The 20,462-nt window shown below is 45.5% G+C and overlaps 2 protein-coding genes across 3 annotated transcripts; both read right to left on the bottom strand.

The window, feature by feature from the left end:
• Window positions 1-583: 583 nt before the first annotated feature.
• Window positions 584-6,872, bottom strand: cep57 (centrosomal protein 57). The gene is made up of 11 exons (XM_010892430.4): window positions 6,409-6,872; window positions 5,782-5,950; window positions 4,660-4,905; window positions 4,427-4,548; window positions 4,001-4,114; window positions 3,856-3,933; window positions 3,677-3,778; window positions 3,458-3,532; window positions 3,126-3,346; window positions 2,243-2,387; window positions 584-1,441 (listed from the first exon to the last, which is right to left on the bottom strand). The coding sequence occupies exons 1-11, from the start codon at window positions 6,451-6,453 to the stop codon at window positions 1,232-1,234; spliced, it is 1,527 nt and encodes a 508-aa protein (XP_010890732.2). The 5' UTR covers window positions 6,454-6,872; the 3' UTR covers window positions 584-1,231.
• A 380-nt stretch (window positions 6,873-7,252) lies between these two features.
• On the bottom strand, window positions 7,253-20,175 carry LOC105023800 (angiomotin-like protein 1). Of its 2 annotated transcripts, none has more exons than XM_010893675.3 (12): window positions 19,983-20,175; window positions 19,425-19,595; window positions 15,855-16,019; window positions 13,952-15,291; window positions 13,703-13,847; window positions 12,655-12,729; window positions 11,550-11,671; window positions 11,295-11,444; window positions 10,944-11,152; window positions 9,036-9,152; window positions 8,359-8,945; window positions 7,253-7,989 (listed from the first exon to the last, which is right to left on the bottom strand). In XM_010893675.3, exons 2-12 carry the CDS (start codon window positions 19,561-19,563, stop codon window positions 7,922-7,924), a joined length of 3,117 nt encoding a protein of 1,038 aa, XP_010891977.2. In that variant the 5' UTR covers window positions 19,564-19,595; window positions 19,983-20,175; the 3' UTR covers window positions 7,253-7,921. The 2 variants fall into 2 exon arrangements, with proteins under 2 accessions (XP_010891977.2, XP_010892804.2); XM_010894502.3 differs by having other exon boundaries at window positions 19,425-19,578.
• Between the last annotated feature and the right edge of the window lie 287 nt (window positions 20,176-20,462).

The following is a 20,462-nucleotide window of genomic DNA, read 5'->3' as shown; positions in this document are numbered from 1 at the left end:
TGAGGCCCAAGTTGTCTAAGCACTCACTGTGAAGACTTCCCCGCCAGTGGGTAGGTTCTGCAAGACCTCTGAAGTTATATTTGAGTAGGTGGAGCAGCTCTTACTACATCAGTCAGCCACCCATGAACTCCCAACAGACGGATGAAATCTAAGGCCGGATGACTCCAGGGACCAGGTGCTGCTGCTGACAGATGGACTCATGGATACCAAAGGAGCTAACCACAGAGAGACTATGAATAAGGCATAGATACTTGTATCACCTGAGCTGGTTGTGGAGCTAGCCAAGGAGAACAAAGCTGTATGAGAAGTGAACATTTAACTCAGGAACCAGGTCAAAGGCCTAAGGATGGCACCCTGAATGGCAGGCTTATTTAGCCTACTCCTGTGTATAAATATACGTTCTGATGAAAAAGTATGGAACAGTAAGACAAATGTATGTAATATAATATTGACAAATGTAATTTGTTATTTAGATCTGGTGAGATCCCCCCCACATTTGTATTTTAAACAGAAATATGGATGCTCAGAGTTAAAGGCTGAAAAACAATATGCATCTCATTGTTTGTGTAAGGAAAGTGGCAACACCCAAAAATAAATACTTTATTTCAGAACATTTGATACACAACTTGATTCCCACAAGCAGTAGCCTAAAAAAGGTCAAATGTTGGTCAGAGTAAATAACATAAGCCAAAAGTAGATACACAGACACAACACATACAGCACCTTTAGGGAAATCCTATGGCTGCCCAGCTCCCAGCAACACACTCCCCTGTTATCACAGGTGGCTGGTGACAACTTTATTAGGGAGGGTGTGCTCAAAGTATCAAACATCGTTTTTACACACATGGAAACATTCCATTTACTATATTCCAGCTGTCATTAGGAGCCGTCCTCCCCTCACAACTTGAAGACCACAAAAAAAGTTGTGGTCCTCAACTTACACAATGTGTGTTCTCCATCTCAGTGAGTCACTGCACGCTATTAAATACACACAACCACACAACTCAGAGTCTATTTCTGTCAGCTGTACTCTCTTGGAAGAGCATCTATAGTTTGTCATTTCTTATGATGCTCTCCGTCATTAATACATTATCACACACTTCCCTACCCACAGTGCCCCTGGACGTTATTCATTAATGACATCCTCAGTCTGTAGTACGTCTGGCTTCATTTGTTTTCACCAATAGACGGAAATCAGAGACGTGCAGGTTATGGCAGGGTCCTGTTGTGTTCAATAGTTCCATTGTGGTTGGTCAGGGCGTAGTGAGGTCTGAAGTGTCCTCATGTCTTTGAGCAGTTGTAGACTGTTTCTACTGCGGTCGCCCGGTCGAACCTTGACTGTTCCAGCGGCGCGACCACGCGTGGTCACTGTGGTGGTCACTTCAATCTCCCCTCTTCCACCTTGCTTCTGACCATGAATCTCTCTTGTCAGCCTCTTCACCTACAGCGAGAATGAGGCAGTGAGAGAGATTTTTTTAATAACAAAATCCTCATCTACACAGAGACAAACCTAGAGAAGAGCCTACTAAGGGCTTGTTTACATTACGAGAGAGAATACAATCACTAGATAGACTTATCCGGTTTGTGTAATCATTTCTGCGGTGTTTGAATTTATACCGGCATGTTGGAAACGTACCAAGCAGGATTGTGGCCCTCTATCAGGGAAAATGAAGTGACATGCGTGTCCACTGCACAGACACTTAATACAGTTGAGGTGGAATTAGGGCTCAGTTTGCACATCCCAACAGACTCCACAGAGCCCTAAGCAACACAGTCCCACCAAATCAGACCTTGCTCTAGAGAGAAGACCACCTAAGTGTGGACTAACAACATGAAGTGAAAAACAAGCTGCACTTCCTAACCTGACAAATAAATGACATTTGAAACACACATTTTCCTCATCATTAAGATCATTGAGACGTACAAACAATTTGAAGTCAAATCCTTATCTGTTAGATGAAAATAATTAAACATGCAATCCATAGCAGCAACATTTGTATGCAATGGCAAAAGGACCACCAGTAGAGCAACAACATTGTGAACCAAACAAGTATTCATCTTAATATTTGTACTCCCTTATGGTTATGTTAACCATTTGCCTTGTAAATAGCTTATAATATAAACAATGACTCCCATGCCAAAAAAAACTTTATATTGAATCAAATTGAGAGACACATGCAGATAGAGACCAAAACTCCAGTCAAATAGTGTGGTGTCAAACGACAGAAGTGTGTGTCTGTACCTGTGCTTGGTGCCTGCGTAACTTGCTGATCTGCTCTCCTTTCCTCTCCATCCTCCTGAGTAGAATCTCTTGTTCTCTCTCCAGCTCCCTCCTCTCCTGCTCACTAACACATGAATCAACCTGCCTCACAAGCTCTTGCTGCTCACTGAAACACACACACACACACACACACACACACACACACACACACACACACACACACACACACACACACACACACACACACACACACACACACACACACACACGGAAAGCCCTCAATTAGCCTTCAAATTCAAAGCCAGCATTCGCTACAAGACCATGGTGCTTATCTACGGAGCAGCAGCGGGAGCTTATTCTTCCTACCTTCAGGGAATGCATAACCCCAACATCCAAAACCAAGCCATTTCTGGGCCTTTGCCAGTCCCATTCCTACGTGAAGGCAAAACATTTCTTTCCTTGCTCCCAAATGGGGGAATCAATGTTCCGCTTGAGGCTAGGATAGCGAAGTCTCTATCCATTTTCAGAAAACATCTGCAACCCTAACTTTTCACAGAGTACATAAAATAATTCTATAGCCACACCCAACATTTACAGATAATTATTTTATTGATTATACTTACTACTACTGAGTTGTGTGATTGTCCCAACTAGCTTCTTAAAATGTATGCACTAACTGGGAGTCGCTCTGGATAAGGGCATTTGCAAATGACTAACATGTACAAATTAAAAAATCGGATAAACACAACTGCCTTTTAAATTAATATACAAAGCAGAGTTTCTCTATGACACATCAACAGCTAACTATCCCTGCACTCTCCTTGTTTTACTGTCAATGTGGGGATGTTTGGTCCTCAGTAGCACAGCAAAACCTGTACACACACACACACACACACACACTTACAGGCTCATGTGTCCCAGTTCATCCTGAAGGGCTAGTAGGAGGTCGGACAGCTCTTCCCCACAGGAAGAGGAGGAGCCACTGACTGAATGGCTGCCATTAGCTGGCAGGGCCAGAGGGGCGTGAGAGAGGACACGGGCGTTACACAGCTGGGGCTGGTGCTGCTTCAGCAGAGAGAGCACTGACTGGACATTGGCCCTGACAGAGTGGCTGCATCCTACTGACTGGGGGGGGGGGGCATAGTGACGGAGAGACAGAGTGACATAAGGAGGGTCTGCTTACAGAGACCGGTTTGTGTTTGTAACGTTCTGTACATAAGATGTGTGTGTTCGTACCTTCCCTGCCACAAACGGCACGTCTCCTAGACTCAGTCGGTAGTGTGGCTGCGTAGGTGACGGCTGCTGCAGAGCCTTCCGGGACAGCAGATGAAGTAATAAGGGCACAGATTGTTGCAGATATTGGCTCAAAGGATAGTTTGGATTGATCCGCTGTCATTGCTCTCTAACAGCAAAACACAAAAGCACCAAAAGGCTCCAAAGTAAGCCGTTCTTTACCTTAGAGACAGGTTTCCTCTCTCTGCTTCTACTTCTGGCTTTGGGAGGGCGGGGTGACACGGACTGAATCAGGATGCGACTGGCCTCCAGACCCGTCTGTAACTAAGGACAAACAAAGAGCAGAGCTCAACATACTGCAGTTAGAGTACGTGTGTGTGTATGTGTGTGTGTGTGTATACCTGGTTGGCTTTGTTCTGAACCAGTTTTCTCTGGTGTTCTTCTTCCAGCAGTTTCAACTCCAACTCACGGATTTTTCTCTGAAACACACACAAGTCAGACCCACAAATCCTAGTGTGTGCCTGTGTGTCTGTGTCTGTGTGGTACCTCTGCATGGTTCTGTGTGCAGGTCAGTCTCTGGTATTCTTGCTCCAGTAAATCCAGCTTCTCCACCTGGGCCTGGTGGGACTGGTCAGCTGACCTGATCGTCTCCAAGGAAACCTGGAAGAGTCACTATGGTAACGCAGTGTCACTGGGAGGCATTTCACATAAATGGCTAGAACAGATGCAGATAATGTGACATCAAGAGTTTGAAGACTGATTTCACATTATCTTAATCCGCTGGCGTCACCTGCTACAAAGCCTAACTAGCTAATATAGCAATCGGGTGGGAAGTCACTTTGACATTAGCCGTATCCCTTCTAGCTGTGATCTAGGTACATGCAGCAGGACAGCTTCAACAGAAATATCATAGGCTAACAGAGGATAGTGTATCTACTTAGTGTAGACTAGATAGCGCTACGTTAGGCAAACCTGTCTTTTTAGCAGGGCGGTTCTGTCGGCTTCGGCGTTGCGGACTGTCTTCCTCATGTAGTCCAGCTGTCTCTCCAACAGCTTACAGCGAGACTCGGCCGCAGCCAACTGGATCACTAACACTGAGAAACAGAGCGGAGGAGACAGAGTGAGACGGGCAGAAGGGGCATCTGTTCACAGCAAAATAAATGAGCACATAAATGTATTTTCGACCAGTTCAATGTGTCCGTCACCTTGGTTGGGTTCTGACTGGTCGCTGGTCTCTGCGGTTTCTCTCCGAGCGTGCGCATCGGTGTGTTTGTGCGTGTCCGTGCGCGTGTCTGAGTGTCCACGTGAATCTGTTAGAGTGTGCGTGTCACTCTTTAGGTCAGTGCGTGTGCGTGACGTCTCCAGGCTGTGTAGGCTCCGCTCCGCTCTGCCTCTCTCCAACTCTAGCCTCCTGATCTTCTCCTGCAGGTTCATCAGAGCAGACAGGATCGCTACACACACACACACACTCAATAAATAAATTATTTGCGCCATGTACAATTCAAACAGGATGTAAAAGACTACCTAAGTCAAAGTTGTTTTTATTGCCAAAGGTGTAAAGAGCAGCACTGATAGCACAGGTCACTTTAAGGATGAATATGTTGACATCAGTTACTGTCCAATCAGCAGCCTCACACATATCCAAGTTTACATTATAACAGGTATTCACCAACAGACCTAGGAGAAAACAAGGCAGCAAGAACCTCCCTCAGATGCTTACAGGAGAAGTAATAAAAGAATGGACAGAGACGGGAATGAAGGTATACAGGGATGGAAGGTTAAAGGTGAAGAATGGAGAGAGACAGGGGAATTAAGGTATAGAGGGATGGAAGGTTAAAGGTGAAGAATGGAGAGAGACAGGGGAATTAAGGTATAGAGGGATGGAAGGTTAAAGGGTGAAGAATGGAGAGAGACAGGGGAATTAAGGTATAGAGGGATGGAAGGTTAAAGGTGAAGAATGGAGAGAGACAGGGGAATTAAGGTATAGAGGGATGAAGGTTAAAGGTGAACAATGGAGAGAGACAGGGGAATTACGGTATAGAGGGATGAAGGTTAAAGGTGAACAATGGAGAGAGACAGGGGAATTAAGGTATAGAGGGATGAAGGTTAAAGGTGAACAATGAAGAGAGACAGGGGAATTAAGGTATAGAGGGAAGAATGGAGAGAGGCCAATGAATACAGGTACAGAGGGATGCTATGGACCGGGCCTCTGTTAATACACTGTCAAACAGTCAGAGTGTATAAATGTGTCACCATCTGTAGCTATGGAGACCTGCCTCACCCCAACACGTGTCTACAGTTCAGCAAAGTAGGTCTTGATTGGTTACCTGCACTGCTGCTTTCTGGGAAGGCCTTGCTGGGCAGTGTCTGGTGGGATACATGTGTGTTGCAACATGAGGGTAGGGTGGTTTTGATGAAGGGGCTCCCTGCCGGGTAGTCTTTGTAAGAGGGTAGAGACAGACTATCTGACATCACCACGCCAACAGAGGGGTCCCGCTGCAGACAAACAGTGGCACAGTCAAGGAATCACAAGCTAAAACACTACCGTGTAACGACGCCTGACGCCATCCTATTGGATTACATTCTGCAGGACTGTTCCCCTATCACAAACCACACACACCCTCTTCTACATCTCCAGTGGACTTATCTGCAACACTTACGTTACCGTGTTCCCGAAGAATGGTCCCTACATATGTTAACATTCATGGTTAGCTGTTTGCATTAAGCAAATACAATCAATATTACATGAAGGCTGCTGAATGTTCAGCTTGCTAGAATTTGGTGCATAGCAAACAATACTTAGTTAATACTGTAGCTGTATCGGAAAGCAAACAGACCATTTAAATTAACAAAGTAAGCTAGTTATATACACTAAAAAATACGTGCTTAACTTGCTCTCTCGACGAGATATTCAGTACAGTGTGCTGGCTAACGTTAGCTTGCTAGCTGTTTACCTTTTCTCGCCCAGGGGCGACGAATGGTTTTGCCCCTGTATCCATTGGCAACCAACTACTCTTGCCAGCTACATGGTTAGTGTTTATCCGTACATTGTCTTCAACTCCACTGGTTCATACAAATGTTTCATAATGTGTTAGAGCAGTAGTTCCATCGTTGTTGTGCTGTAAGAAACAACGGCGCGCGAACTAAAGACCCGGAGGTTCCCCTTCCAGTGTTACGTTGAATAGTACGTCACATCGCGTACATGGTCTTCTCTCCAACCCACATCTGCAAACTGGTTGGCATAGTGCGATATGTGACTGTGTCAAAAGCTCAGGTTACATCAGCCCGAAATTACAACTTTTTTCTGACAAAAATACGAACGGAAGACATCTTTTGTTAAACTCTAAAATGTGCGGGTAAAATACAACAGAACATTTCTACAAGCAAAAACACAGAAACCAAGTTATAGAATGACCGACATAAAATTACACAGCAGCCCGCGTGACTCCCTTGAAGCAGCTGTCAACTCTTTTTTTAGCAGCTGTCAACTCTTTAGTGTTGAGCCACTGAGGTTAAAAGACACCTTGACAAGTTCGACCAAAGACCTATGGGCGCGCGAGCGAGCGGACGGACAGACACACAGACACACAGACACACACACACACACACACTCACTAAGTCCATCATATTAGTGCTGCTTAGTCATATATAATAGAAAGGGACTCATTATCCAGGATTGAAGGTCTGCAACTGGTGTTGTGTAGTGGTGGATGAACAAGACAGATCCTTGTGGTTGTTGATTGACAACACAAAATAAACATATTAGAATGAACAAAATACTTCCAAAGACTGTCAGGAGAGGGAGACAGAGTGCATGTTTATTTTAATTGACACAGCACAATCAAATCCAGCGGAAATCTTTTTTTGGCAATAACTCAGAAATATAAAGCAGAAATACCCTTTTTTAAATTAAAGTTATAAATTAAATTCACTTAGTAAACATTTGAACACAAAGTCAGTTTGACTTACACTATTAACCCAACCCCTCAAGGGTGCAGGGGCTGACAAACTGGGTGCCGGGAACAACAAGGGTAAACTTAACATACAAATTAATCTTTCCTTAAATGCATGTTTTACAAAAAGGGACCTAGTCTCAGAAAACATGCATGCACATCCACACTCACACGCCTGGGGTGAATGACCACCAAGCAAGGCAATGAAATAAAATATGAAAACACACACAATAAAGGCACATTTTTAGAAGAGGAACAATAAGCCTCACCCGTCTCCAGTCTCCCACCTCTCTCCAGAATCCATCACATCTACCAGTTTGTCCCGTTTTCTATACAATCGCTATTGTTACATTTAACCATTAATTCCTTTAGCATCACAAGACCGTCTTTCTTTTACACTCTCTCTTTCTCTCTCTCTCACACACACACACACGCACGCACGCACGCACGCGCACACACACACACACACACACACACACTCACACTCACTCTCACTCCAACTTCACTAAGTCCATCATATTAGGATCTCCACTATGTCTGTGTCAGGTAAGTTCATGTGTGAAGGTTGGGTCCTAGTCTTATCTGTGAACACAGAAGATCAGGGTTGGGGTCAATTCCATTTCAATTCTGGTTAATTCCGAAACCATATTCAAGTTTCTCATTACTGAACAGCATTACAGAGTGGCCTAGGGATGTGTAGCTGTCCAAGTGGATCCCTCTGGTACACAGGTAAGGCCTGTGAAGCTCTGTTAGTAGAATACTGCCAGCTGTTTATTGCAAAATGATTTCATCTATCTTTCCCTTTCCTGTCTAATAAAGCATAAAAAATGTCTGGAAATGCATTGAACAAAAAAAGGCATTATAAAAGGCATTATAAAAGGCATTGAACCACAACAGACTGAAAACTATAATGTATCCAATACTAGTTTGAAAGTAGCTCCTGTCACTCACCGGTCCTCTGGGTCTTGACCAATTCCAGCCAGGCTCTGCTGGGGAGGGGCAATACTTTATGGCTCTCTGACACTTTTTCAGTCTGAGTGCTGCAATCTCTACTTCCTGTCTTAGAATGGGATGACAGGAGAGGAGTGGAGGGGAGGGAGGAGGAGAGCGGGATAGAGGAGGAGAGGTGAAGGGAGGGAGAGATAGTGGAGAGGGGGAAGGAGGAGGAGAGTGGGAGGGTAGATGACTGGGAAACGGAGGAGGAATAGGAGTATGGGAGGGTGGATGAAGAGTGCGAAAGCACAGCGGAATGAGGGAGGGCAGGGGAGAAAGAATGGGTGGAAGGGAGGGAGAGAGCCGAGCGAGGGAGCGAGGAGGAAGAGAGGGAGGAAAGCAGCGGGAGGGACGGGAGGAAGCTCCTCCCCTCTTTTCTCTCTTCTGTCTGTGAAGCTTGTCGGGAGTGCAGTCCCGTTGCTAGGGATATGGAGGGGGTGGAGCTTGCAGGACGCAGGGTAGAGAGGTCACGGCGAGAGTTCCTCTGCTGAAGAACCTTTATCAAGGCATCTTTCTCAATCAGCTGGGCATACAGGTCTCTTATCCTATACACACACCCACACACACAAACTGTTATCTTTTCGACTGAGAGATTGTGAGAATACACACACTTAAAGTGAGATGACTGTGTGTACCTGTGCTCCATGTCATTGCAGTGTCTGCTACTCTGTTGTGTGTCATCCTCCTGCCAGAGTCTGCGGCTCGTCATCTCACTGTAGCTACCACTACGAGAGTGCACCACCAAGTTGTCCCTACACACACACACACACAGTTGTATATTTCTATTCTCATGAGGACCACTAAACAAAATAATCAATTTCCCTTAACCTAAGACAAAATATAACAGTAACACGCAAACCTAACCTAGCCTTAATGGCTAACCCTAAAGCTAACCCATAATGTCTAAACATGTGGTATTCAAATCTGCTGCATTCATTTCTTTTTTCCTATCAGGGACTTATTTAGACCTGGGACACCTGATGGGTGCAATTAATGATGCAGTAGAAAAGATGTCTAATTTCACGGTCCTTACTAGGGGGTTGCAATGGACAAATGGAGTGCGAGTGGCTTTGAAGGACAGATTTGAATTCCACTGGCCTAAACCTTGAAGTACATTTTCGCTAGCCCTAATTGTTATCTTGACCTTAAACCTAACTTCTAAATAATAATTAAAAAAAACACACCTGATAGGTATTCCAGAAAGTTGAATTACTAAATTAGCATGAGCTGTCCTACTCAGAATTGTCAGCTCCAGAAAGGCAGCTTAAAGTATAGCCTGACCAAAAACAATAGCAACAAATGCTCTGAACACACCTGCTACTAAGTTAAGTTGATCTTATCCTGTCCAAGTGACAGCTAATAAACCAAACAGATTCTATTCCACCACTGTGGCTTGTCTCTCTGAACTGAATTGACCTGGGCTGTGCATTACAAAGCAAATTAATTATTGGACCATAAATAGATCCTTTAGATCAGAGGTCTCAAATCGGTTCCACGGAGGGCCATGTGTCTGCAGGTTTTTGGGTTTTCCTTTAAATTGGTTCCCAGTTCAGACCTAAACAACCAGGTGAGGTAGAAACTAACCAATTAGTGACCTATTTAATCAAGTACAAGGTGAGAGCGAAAACCTGCAGACACTCGGCCCTCCGTGGAACCGGTGTGAGACCTCTGCTTTAGATCAACTTTATAATATTTCCCCACAGTGAATCAATCTCTCCACTTTACTCAAGCCATACATTTCCAATTTAACCCACTGCGGTTTTGCTTTGACTACTATACAAACTCTGTATATTGAATTTTTTCACAACTAATAATTAACTATGACGTTTTTATATACATTTGTTTTATCTGTTGCCAGGACCTTTTTGGTCCCACTACAAACGGAATGTGTGTTGTCATGTAAAGCACCTTACGAAATGAATAAAACACAATTTCTATGTTGGCTAAGTAATGGGAATACCAGTGTAATTGTGACATTCTGTAGGATACTACAGTTTAGGGTATAACCTTGACAATATTACATTATTATTGATAATCACCCATATGTGGGGACGCCTACTTGCTAATGAAATCATGCCAGTTCACATGTGAATTCCCTCGCTCAGTTATTTTCTGCCAGGCTTCCAATCTGGTTTTGCAGCAGTGGTCAATGTTTCCTCCAAAAAAATTTATCACCACATGATCGTTGTAGGTGGTAAGAATAATTTCTTGTTCCATACTACTAAAATGTTGTGTTTTATCTCCATGAGGTCCGTTACTTTTTCCATCAATGCTGGTGCAGGTGCAAGTTGTTGAAACAATCAATCTGCACTTGACTTACCCTAAAGATTTAAACAAGAATCAACCGTTCTAAAGACCAAAATCTTGTTTAAAAGTCAGGTACGTTCAGGGAACCCTAGTTTTGTTGAGCCATCTCTTTCTGGAATACCCATCTGTTCATTCTTCAGTGGTGTCTGTATTTGAACTTATGTTTGGGTGAGTACTTGTGCCTGTGCATTAGTAATCTGTTGGGTGTGTGTGTTTGTGATCGTCCCTGCGTATACCGGTATGTGCCGGCGGTAGCAGCCGTCTCCATGGTGAAGTGCCTCATGGCGTTCTCCTGTAGATACTTCTGCTCCCAGCGGGTGGAGTCAGCTTCCAGAGCCAACACCCGCTCCTCTCTCTGCCTCAACAGCTCCCTCAGAGCAGGAGCACTGCCCTCCCCCACACACACACCCTTCCCCATGGTACCACAACCCCCTCCACACGCCCCCTGAGGGGAGGAGACAGAGAAGATGACAAAACAAAAAGACAGGGATAAAACGTCTCCATCCACATTGTGTATGATTAATCCAGACCTGCTTTTGTCTCATAGCAGCTTGCATAGCTCCTGTTACGAGAGGCATGTTAGGTACCTGTTGTGTCCGCATCAGGTGCAGCTCCCTCTCCAGCCGTGTGCGCAGGCGTCTCTCCAGCTGCTCTCTCTTCTCACACGCCGTCTGCAGCTGCACCAGAGCGTGCTGCAGGCCTTCCACCCGCGCAGCGTACACACTCTTCACACGCAACTGCAAAGGCGCGCACACATACACACAGGAATGAATGTGCACAGGTAAAGTACGTAGGTTCTGCATGGAACGGTAGGGTGCGTGAATGAGGAACGCTGTGTCTACCTCCTCTTCAAGGTGTTGCGCCCTCTGCTGGGCACTGCTCAGAGCGGACTCCAGTCTCTCTGCCCTCCCTCGCTGCTCCTCCACTTCCTGCTCCAAGCGTTCTTTCTCTATCAGTCCATCCCCTGAGAGAGACAGATTAAAAGGAGTGCAAGAGATGAGAGGGGAAAGGCAAGGAATAAAGACTCAAATCAAGATCTAATATCAGCAGCCTGGGCACTGTCGGTAATGCTTACACACTTCTCAGTAAAATAACAACCCAGGAGACATTATCCTGACGGGAATGTTCAAAGGCATTGAGGAGATGTTAAACTGTGTACATCTCTATGAAGAAGATATGGAATACATTTTGCTGTATGGGGGAGTTAGGGATGGGGGGCTTGGCCGGACAGAGGAATCTGCTGAGGTGGCATTCCCGGCACAGACCAGACCATTCCCGGCACAGACCAGATCATTCCCGGCACAGACCAGATCATTCCGGGCACAGACCATGTCCTTCCCGGCACAGACCAGATCATTCCGCTTTCTGACACAATAATGTAACATCATGTGGGGGGGGGGGGGGCAGGTGTGCACAGAGGGAGAAGGTGGGCTGCAGAGTATTTGAGCAGCACATGAGTATGTGAGGAATGCTGGAACACCACCTGTCCTAAAATGGCTAGCACAGATCTTTCTTCCCTCTCTACCGCCACACCCCTCTACTTATCCCTCCCTAGACTCTCTCCTTCCCGGTGATACATACTAGACGCCCCGGTGAAATACAACAACCACTTCCTCTCCTGCCTCATGGCGCCAAACAGAGACAGCTTGTGTTCAGGAAGAAAAAGCGCTCTCTGTTCCTCCCTGTTTGGATTCCCAGGACAGACGAGGTCACTGTGTTTGTTCACACAAACTCTTCAATAAAACTAGGGGTGCGAGTTTGCATTTGTGTCTGTCTGTGTGTGTCTGCCATTTGTGGCTAAAAGGAAATGGGATAATTGTATGTGTGCTGAATTTAGCCAGGGAAGAGATGGTGTGGTGTAGAGAATAGAGGAGAGGAAAGAAGACAAGAAAAACCAAAGCCTAAATGCTGGGTGGGTACTTTTCCTGCTCACTAACACATACTTACTAAGCTCCGCTGCATGTCCGTTCTCTCCATCTGGCTTGCAGCACGCCAGCTGATGATTGGCTGTCTCCAGGCGATCTGAGACACAAGATATAACCTGGTCATACAGAGACATAACATGGCCCTCACAGACATAACACAGTCCTTACAGAGACATAACATGGTCCTACACTGTCCTTACAGACACATAACACGGTCCTTACAGAGACATAACATGGTCCTTACAGAGACATAACATGGTCCTTACAGATACATAACACGGTCCTTACAGATCCATAACACGGTCCTTACAGAGACATAACACGGTCATACAGAGACATTACACGGTCCTTACAGAGACATAACATGGTCCTTAAAGAGACATAATACGGTCCTTACAGAGACATAATATGGTCCTTACAGAGACATAACATGGTCTTTACAGAGACATAACACGGTCCTTACAGAGACATAACATGGTCCTTACAGAGACATAACACGGTCCTTACAGAGACATAACATGGTCCTTACAGACACATAACACGGTCCTTACAGATACATAACACGGTCCTCACAGAGACATAACATGGTCCTTACAGAGACATAACATGGTCCTTACAGATACATAACACGGTCCTTACAGAGGCATAACATGGTCCTTACAGAGACATTACACGGTCCTTACAGAGACATAACATGGTCCTTACAGAGACATAACATGGTCCTTACAGAGACATAACATGGTCCTTACAGAGACATAACACGGTCCTTACAGAGACATAACATGGTCCTTACAGAGACATTACACGGTCCTTACAGAGACATAATATGGTCCTTACAGAGACATAACATGGTCCTACACTGTCCTTACAGACACATAACACGGTCCTTACAGAGACATAACATGGTCCTTACAGAGACATAACACGGTCCTTACAGAGACATAACACGGTCCTTACAGAGACATAACATGGTCCTTACAGAGACATAACATGGTCCTTACAGCTAGCTCATGGCAATAACCCAAACCTTAAAAAAAAAAAGGTTTCCTTAACATCTGTATAAGACCTACCTCGCAGGTCTCTATTGAAGACAGTCAGGCGTCTGATCTCCCCCTCCAGTTTGCACCTCATGGTTCGGTCCAGCCCCTCCCTCTTGGACGAGCTGTTCATTAACCAATTATAATCTTCAGAGATCCTCTGAAGCTCTGCCTCTAGCTGCAGCACAATAAGAAGTAGAAAGCAGAAATGACTGTGTAGACATCTAATCCCCTAAATGTTAGACTTAAAAAAGACAACAAGTTAACACACAGCAAGCGTACCCAGTGCAGTTTGGAGGCCTTCTCCATGTGTGTCTGTAGCTCTTGTCTCAGTGTCTGGTTCTCCTTACACAGCAGCTGGACCATCTGTTGAACCATGACTGAGGGGCCTGCACCCACTTGTTGGAGCTGGGGCTGAGAGAAAAGAGTAGAGGTCTGGGTCTGGATGTTGGGGAGGAGGGTGGCGGAGGTCTGGGGCTGAGAGAAAAGAGTAGAGGTCTGTGTCTGGATGTTGGGGAGGAGGGGGGTGGAGGTCTGGGGCTGAGAGAACAGGGTGTGGGAGGGTGTGGGACTGTGAAGCTGTACTGAGGGACCCCCAAGCCTCTCCGGGTGGGGTGGCCTGCTGTGGCACTCAGGTGGTGGGTTACTCTCTGCTCTGGTTGGCTGGGATGGGCACCAGTCCGAGGATGCGTTGCTGAAGAGAGGGCCCGGGTCCAGAAGGTGGGGGTGCGGTTTCCCTAACGGGGAACTGGGGGGCGGCTGGCAGGGATTAAAGGGGTACTCTGGCGGAGGCCCACGGGGATCTCCTGGTCCTGTGTGTGGAGATCGGTTTAGGAGGTAACTGGAGGAGGGGTTGTTCCAGGGAACATTACTAGTTCCATTGGCTTCTATGCTGAACTGTATGGACTTCTGGCTGAGGGAGTGGCTCTTCTTCATTTCCCTCAGAGCAGAGTCCCCATTTCCCACTTCACCCCATGTGGACAAACCATCCTGCTCATCTGCACCACACATAAAGATTTGCTGAGGGCTCAGGGGTGGACTGGGGCTGGGAGATAGGTCAGTGTTGGGGTTAGGGCTGGAGGTCTCAGAGGTTCTGTAAGGACCTAAGCTAGTCCAAGCTGACTGGCTGTCAGGGGTGCAAGGGGGGCTGGGCAGGCTCTCCTGGTCCTCCTGGGTGTAACACGGCTGGTTATGGAGGGGGCCAAGCCCCTGGGTCTGGGCCTTGGCCTGCTCATAGCTGGGCAGCTCCTCCAAGCTGGGCTGGAGGGAGGGCTGAGGTGGGAAGGGTCCGTGTTTCTCCAGGGAGCTGCCATCAGCCTGTTGCTCCTGGCCCTGCGGTTCCTGCCGAGCCCAACGTAGCTGAAGGAACTGGGGGTGAAGTAGCGGAGGGTGAGGCAAAGGAATGGCGTAAGGTGGCAGTTGGCTGTCTGAGGTAGAGGGGGCGTTAAGGTCTGCGCTGCCGGGGGTCGGGGAAGGTTGCATGGCGTTGTCATTCAGAGGCCGGCCCGCCCCTCCTCCTGGTTGTTCTAGTATGGTGCTCGAGAGAACACTTGCACCCTCTTCCCGCTCCCTTTGCATGGCGCTCACACTGGGGTAGGAAGCAAAAACCAAGGCGGCATGACCTAGGACACAGCAGGGTCACAGGGTAGGAGTCAGAGGTCAAAGTCAGGTGAATAAAGCCTACCATATTACCTTAGAGATGCATTCTATGATCTTATTCACAACACATTTGTAACTAATCTTACAAATAGGATTTGTAGAATAGCAGATGAATTGCAAAAAAATCTAAAACTGCAGGAGGGAGCATATCACACACATTGCGATGACATAGTACACAATGTGACAATGTAGTACAAAAGAAGCATGGGGCCTGTTTTGGCTTGTTACCACCACTTTGAAAATGATCAGTTGAACTGATAGAGAAGCTCAGCAGAGCACCTTCATCATGAAGCTTCCACATTAGTAGGGAATAGCAACAAAGAAGTTACTGCAACCAACAGTCTACCCACCCCAACATCCATTAAATCAGGACAGAACAGACTCTGTACTGTACAGCATGTTTAGCCCATTTTGCTCACCTCATTTGGCCACTCCTCAACTCTATTTTGTCGGCAAAACAAAAGCAAAGGAACTGGGGGAAATAGTTGCAATGTTTTACCAGATAACATCTTTTACTCTGGCCTACCTGTTTCCCGGGCAAGTGTGGAGGTTGGTTGGGTGGATAGTGACGGGATCTGAGTGGTCAGTGAGATGGGGTCATTGTTAAGGGTGACGGACACTGTCTCGGGGGGGCAAAACACTCTGTCATCCAGGGCAAAGGCTCCTGTGAAATGGTGGTACAAAGGAAGACCTGGCACAAAAACAAAAAGAGTTGTTCTACATAATTGGTTAGAGCCAGGGTGAGTGTTTGTGCCTAATTCTCTGGCAAAAGCAACACTGTCTGATTATCTGCTGTCCTCAGCACTGCCACTGTGTTACTGTATAGTTACTTTCAATACAAACACACAGTAATATCATGTTGTTTGGTACCAAGCCTGCTGTTACAGCCTACCAGACAACTGACACATATATGGACAAAAATAGTACCAGAGATGTATTTCTCCACTACGTAGTCAGCTATAATAATTGCAACCAAGCAGTTGTCAGTTTCACACTTCAAAGACAGTCACAAATGTCATTATGTATGCGTGAACAAAGATTTAGGGTACTGTTAAACTTCCCAAAATCTAGTTAGGGACAACCCAGCAAAACGTTGAGTTCATTGAGCCTCTGTGTTTATGAGAATATGCTGTGTTTATTACTATACTCGCCCTGACAGTAACCCATGGGAAATAATACCTAGTGAGGACATTTTGCCATACTTTCATAAATATATTTTCAATCTTGTGGTTAGGGTTAGGGTTCCAGGTAGGTGGGGGGGGGGGGGGGGGGGGTAGGTAGATTTAAGGGTTAGAAAATGTATTATTATAATTTCTTTATTCAATTTTATTTTAATGGAAATCAGTTCTGAGACCAAAAAAGTCCTCACGAGCATAGTCAAACAAGCGCGAGTGTGTTCGTGTGCTTGTGGGCATGCAGCAGGCAGTCAGCGCGTGGATTGAACTGACCAAAACATCACATGCTAAAAGAAAGTTGAAACCAAGCATTTCTTCACCATCTACTGGTTACGTTTACCTCGATAGAAATGACCGGTCGTGTTGAGATACCTTTCTCTAGCGTTAATACCGTTCTTGACGCAATGTACAGGTTTGAAGAGCAGATATAGGAAGAGGTGCAAACACAGACAGCAACCGCAGCGGTATCGAGAGCACAATCTGCCCCGGTTCGTTCGTTCGTTCAGGAATGAGCAGAATGCCAGCTCCGGCAGACTCCCAGAACTCAGGGGGTGTGCTGGGGTCCTAAAGCCCGCAGAATAGCCTCGGGTCAAAGTTCAGTGCCTGTCCATGGTTCCAGGGAGTTATTTTTAGAAACCAGAGGCCTCATTTATCATTATTGCGTGGAAACTATCCCACATTTTTACATAGCCTACGAACGGAATTTATTATTTGACAATGATGCATGGAAAATGTATAACACTGCCCGTTATGTAGGCATTTATCGGCTCGCTTGTCCGGCTGGGTGAAGTAGCCAAATGGCCATGCATATTGAAAATGCCTGTTGCAACCGAGGGGAATAGCGTTGAGGGGAATAGCGTTCTTGGGTGTCTAGAGTTTTACTTAAGCATGTTTTGGAGGCCGATCTGCCCTAAAGACAGAAATTAATGTGATTGGTTTTATGAAGCTGAGTTTACTTTCCAACTCTGAACTCACCATATTAAAGTTTAAATATATATAGGGCTGGTTTCGCAGACACAGATTAAGCCTAGTTTGGGACTATAAAACAAACTCAATTAAATTTTCTGTTGAACTTGATCCCCTTAATCCGTGTCTGCAAAACCAGTCTAAGGGTTAGGATTTAAGGACAAGCACCATGGTCAAAGGTGAATTTCGAGAATTCAGGCCGTTTGAAAATGCAAGTTCCCTGTCTCTGTTAAGTCAACCAAACACATTGAAATCCTGCCTTCAGGGCAGATCTGCCTTCCAATCATGTTTGAGCAGTACTTGAATGTGCACTCGAATGAGATGAATCATCTTTGCTATCTAAATCTTTTTTTGCACCTGCTCTGCCAGTGTACTTTCTGAAAAATGATCCTGTCCAACAATGCTCACAATTGTAAAACAATTAAATCATTTTTCAGACCTAAAATGAATCATTGAAAAATGTAATTGAAAAACAATTTCCACCTGTTGGCAATATGCATAGACATGGTCATAATGCCTGAAACTGTGGTCATTAATAGAATTAGTAAAAGTGTCTGTTGGTTCTCTTCCACACTGTTCAACAAAATTAAATGTCAAATGTTTAAAGAGTTTAAAAAGACTGTTGCCTTCTAAATCTCCAAAATCAGAAGGTTCTCCTTCCATCTCCCTTAGAATACCACATGGCAGCACATTGTGGAGAGCGACATCTCTATTTGTCACCCCCGCGATAATAGAATATGATTAAAAATGCATTTATATATTTTCCCTTTATGCTGTCTGTGAGCACACGAGCAGCACTGGCTTCAGAATCCTAAACCAAACCGTTTGCCCTTAGGCACTTTCTCTGAGTGCCAACCCGTGGTCCGGTGTTGCTAAAATAACTCTGAGGGGGACTTTTTTGGTGAAATTATGCATTCTGCATCGTTGCACATTTATTCGTAGGTGACACTGGAGGGTGTAGTTAGCCCCTAGATCGCCAATAAATTGCGCAACGTCAGCATTAGGACAGCTTGTTAAAATGGCGCGTGTGAACATGCAAAATAGAGGGTGAAGAGAAAGGGGTTTATTTGTATGGTCACATTCCTGCATTGATGGTTAAACAATTTTTGCATCTAACTTTTTGGCCATAAAATGACAGAAATCTAATCGGCAAATCACTTTGAAGCAAAAGAAAATGCTGCGTGAATAGATATATAGAATGTAATTTTCCATCAGAAATCCCAGGTTGCGACAATATGATGGTGATATATGCGGGGAAACATTGTCTCAAACGGCTGTGTCACATGGAATTGCACTTGAGCAAACCAGAAATTAAAGGCAGCCATTCCATATAAAGAAAGAATGAACAACCTAGATATAGAGAAAATTAACAACTAAGAATGCACCTTCACATCTCCCTGTTTTGGTTAGATGAGTTTGTTGTGTTTACCAGGACATATCTTAATGTTGTGCCTCTGGGTTTGAATAACAGAGACAGTCCACACAACACACCCCACAACTCAAAGACATGTCACTCACTTTAGAGCAGCAGCAATAAAGACCAGAGTGGGCCGGTCTGGATCAAAAAACACACCAAACTATCTTGGCACTGTCCATTTTGAAATAAATAGGCCACTATAAATCTCAGCGATATCAGCTGAGAAGTTAATATACAATTATGATGTATAGAGTGTTGGGACACTACACACACACACACACAGACACACACTCACACACACTATACACACTACACACACACACACAGACACAGACAGACACACACACAGACACACACACACACACAGACACACACACACACAGACACACACACACACACACAGACACACACACACACACACACACACACACAGACACACACACAGACACACACACAGACACACACACACACAGACACACACACACACAGACACACACACAGACACACAGGGGAAGGTTGAGGGGTATGTGTAGACTACCTCCGTTTGCCTCATGAGATATTCCAATGTGATCCAGCCATTGAGCCACATCCTCTGGAATCCAGTTCTCTCCGGACTCCGGTCCTGCTTTCCTCCGTGTTGTAGAATCCAGTTCGTCATTTGTTTCATGCGATTCCATGCCTGCTTTTGACCCCTGTCAGGTCGGAAGCTCTGGTTTAGGGTGTGGAAGTGTGGTTAGGTTTATTCCTGCATGTGAGAACTTGTTTGGTACTCAACTAAAATCTGTAAACACCTACTTGTGTGTGTGTGTGTGTGTGTGTGCGCGCATGAGTGCTCACTGAAAAAAAAGCATTCCCTGCAGCAATAGTACACTATGAAAGAAAGATTTAGATCTCTCTTTCTTTGACTGCTTATTTGTAACTTTATCTCTATCACTCCATCACTCTATCACTTTATCACTTGCTCACGCAACTTGCTCCTTCACACTACTAGTGAGGAGTGTCAGAGTACAGACCACTCTCCCAGTACAGGCTAGTTACCCCCCATCTGCCCCTCTCCCTCTGCCACCCCCCACCCTCACAATGGAGATCGTCCTACCTGAGAGTTGCCCGTGGATAATGTCTGATGATGATGATGAGGAAAAAAAGATGGCGAGAAAGCGATGAATGTGTGTGCATATGTCTGTGCTTTGGGAATTTTAGTGAAATGGCGTCTAAATCCACCAAACACCACACCACAGTCACACAGAGACGCCGACTGTGCCCAGACCTGCCTCAGTACTCCCTCTCACACAGACACACATACATACACACACACACACACACACACACATAGGGGCGTCCTTGGAATGAGGGAGGGAGAGAAATAGGCAAAGGAGCAATAGAGGAGCAAGGAAGAATGGAGCACCACTGAAATAACCAAGTAGAGTGTGAGAGTGAGGGAGACAGAGAGAATCAAGGGGGTGGAGAAGGGAAAGATTCATATTTGCAACATTTTGCCTCTTTTCTGTGTTTAGGAACATTATGTCAGTTCTGTTATCCCAAGGCCACACACACACACAGACAAACACACACATTT

This window comes from Esox lucius, chromosome 1, assembly GCF_011004845.1.
Source record: "Esox lucius isolate fEsoLuc1 chromosome 1, fEsoLuc1.pri, whole genome shotgun sequence".
NCBI classification, from domain to species: domain Eukaryota; kingdom Metazoa; phylum Chordata; class Actinopteri; order Esociformes; family Esocidae; genus Esox; species Esox lucius.
The sequence above is the reverse complement of the archived record's forward strand: the minus strand, read 5'-3'. Positions and strand labels throughout refer to the sequence as shown.

Excerpts from the sequence above, each read along its gene's own strand:
- cep57 (XM_010892430.4), bottom strand. The coding sequence starts at position 6,453 with ATGGATACAGGGGCAAAACCATTCGTCGCCCCTGGGCGAGAAAAG. Across the intron at positions 4,906-5,781 it reads CCCAGAAAGCAGCAGTGCAG|CGATCCTGTCTGCTCTGATG; the intron begins GTAACCAATCAA and ends GTGTGTGTGTAG. Across the intron at positions 3,779-3,855 it reads TTCAGAACAAAGCCAACCAG|TTACAGACGGGTCTGGAGGC; the intron begins GTATACACACAC and ends GTTTGTCCTTAG.
- LOC105023800 (XM_010893675.3), bottom strand. The coding sequence starts at position 19,563 with ATGGAATCGCATGAAACAAATGACGAACTGGATTCTACAACACGGAGG. Across the intron at positions 13,848-13,951 it reads AGGCCTCCAAACTGCACTGG|CTAGAGGCAGAGCTTCAGAG; the intron begins GTACGCTTGCTG and ends ATTGTGCTGCAG. Across the intron at positions 11,672-12,654 it reads CGGACATGCAGCGGAGCTTA|GGGATGGACTGATAGAGAAA; the intron begins GTAAGTATGTGT and ends TGTCTCTCTCAG.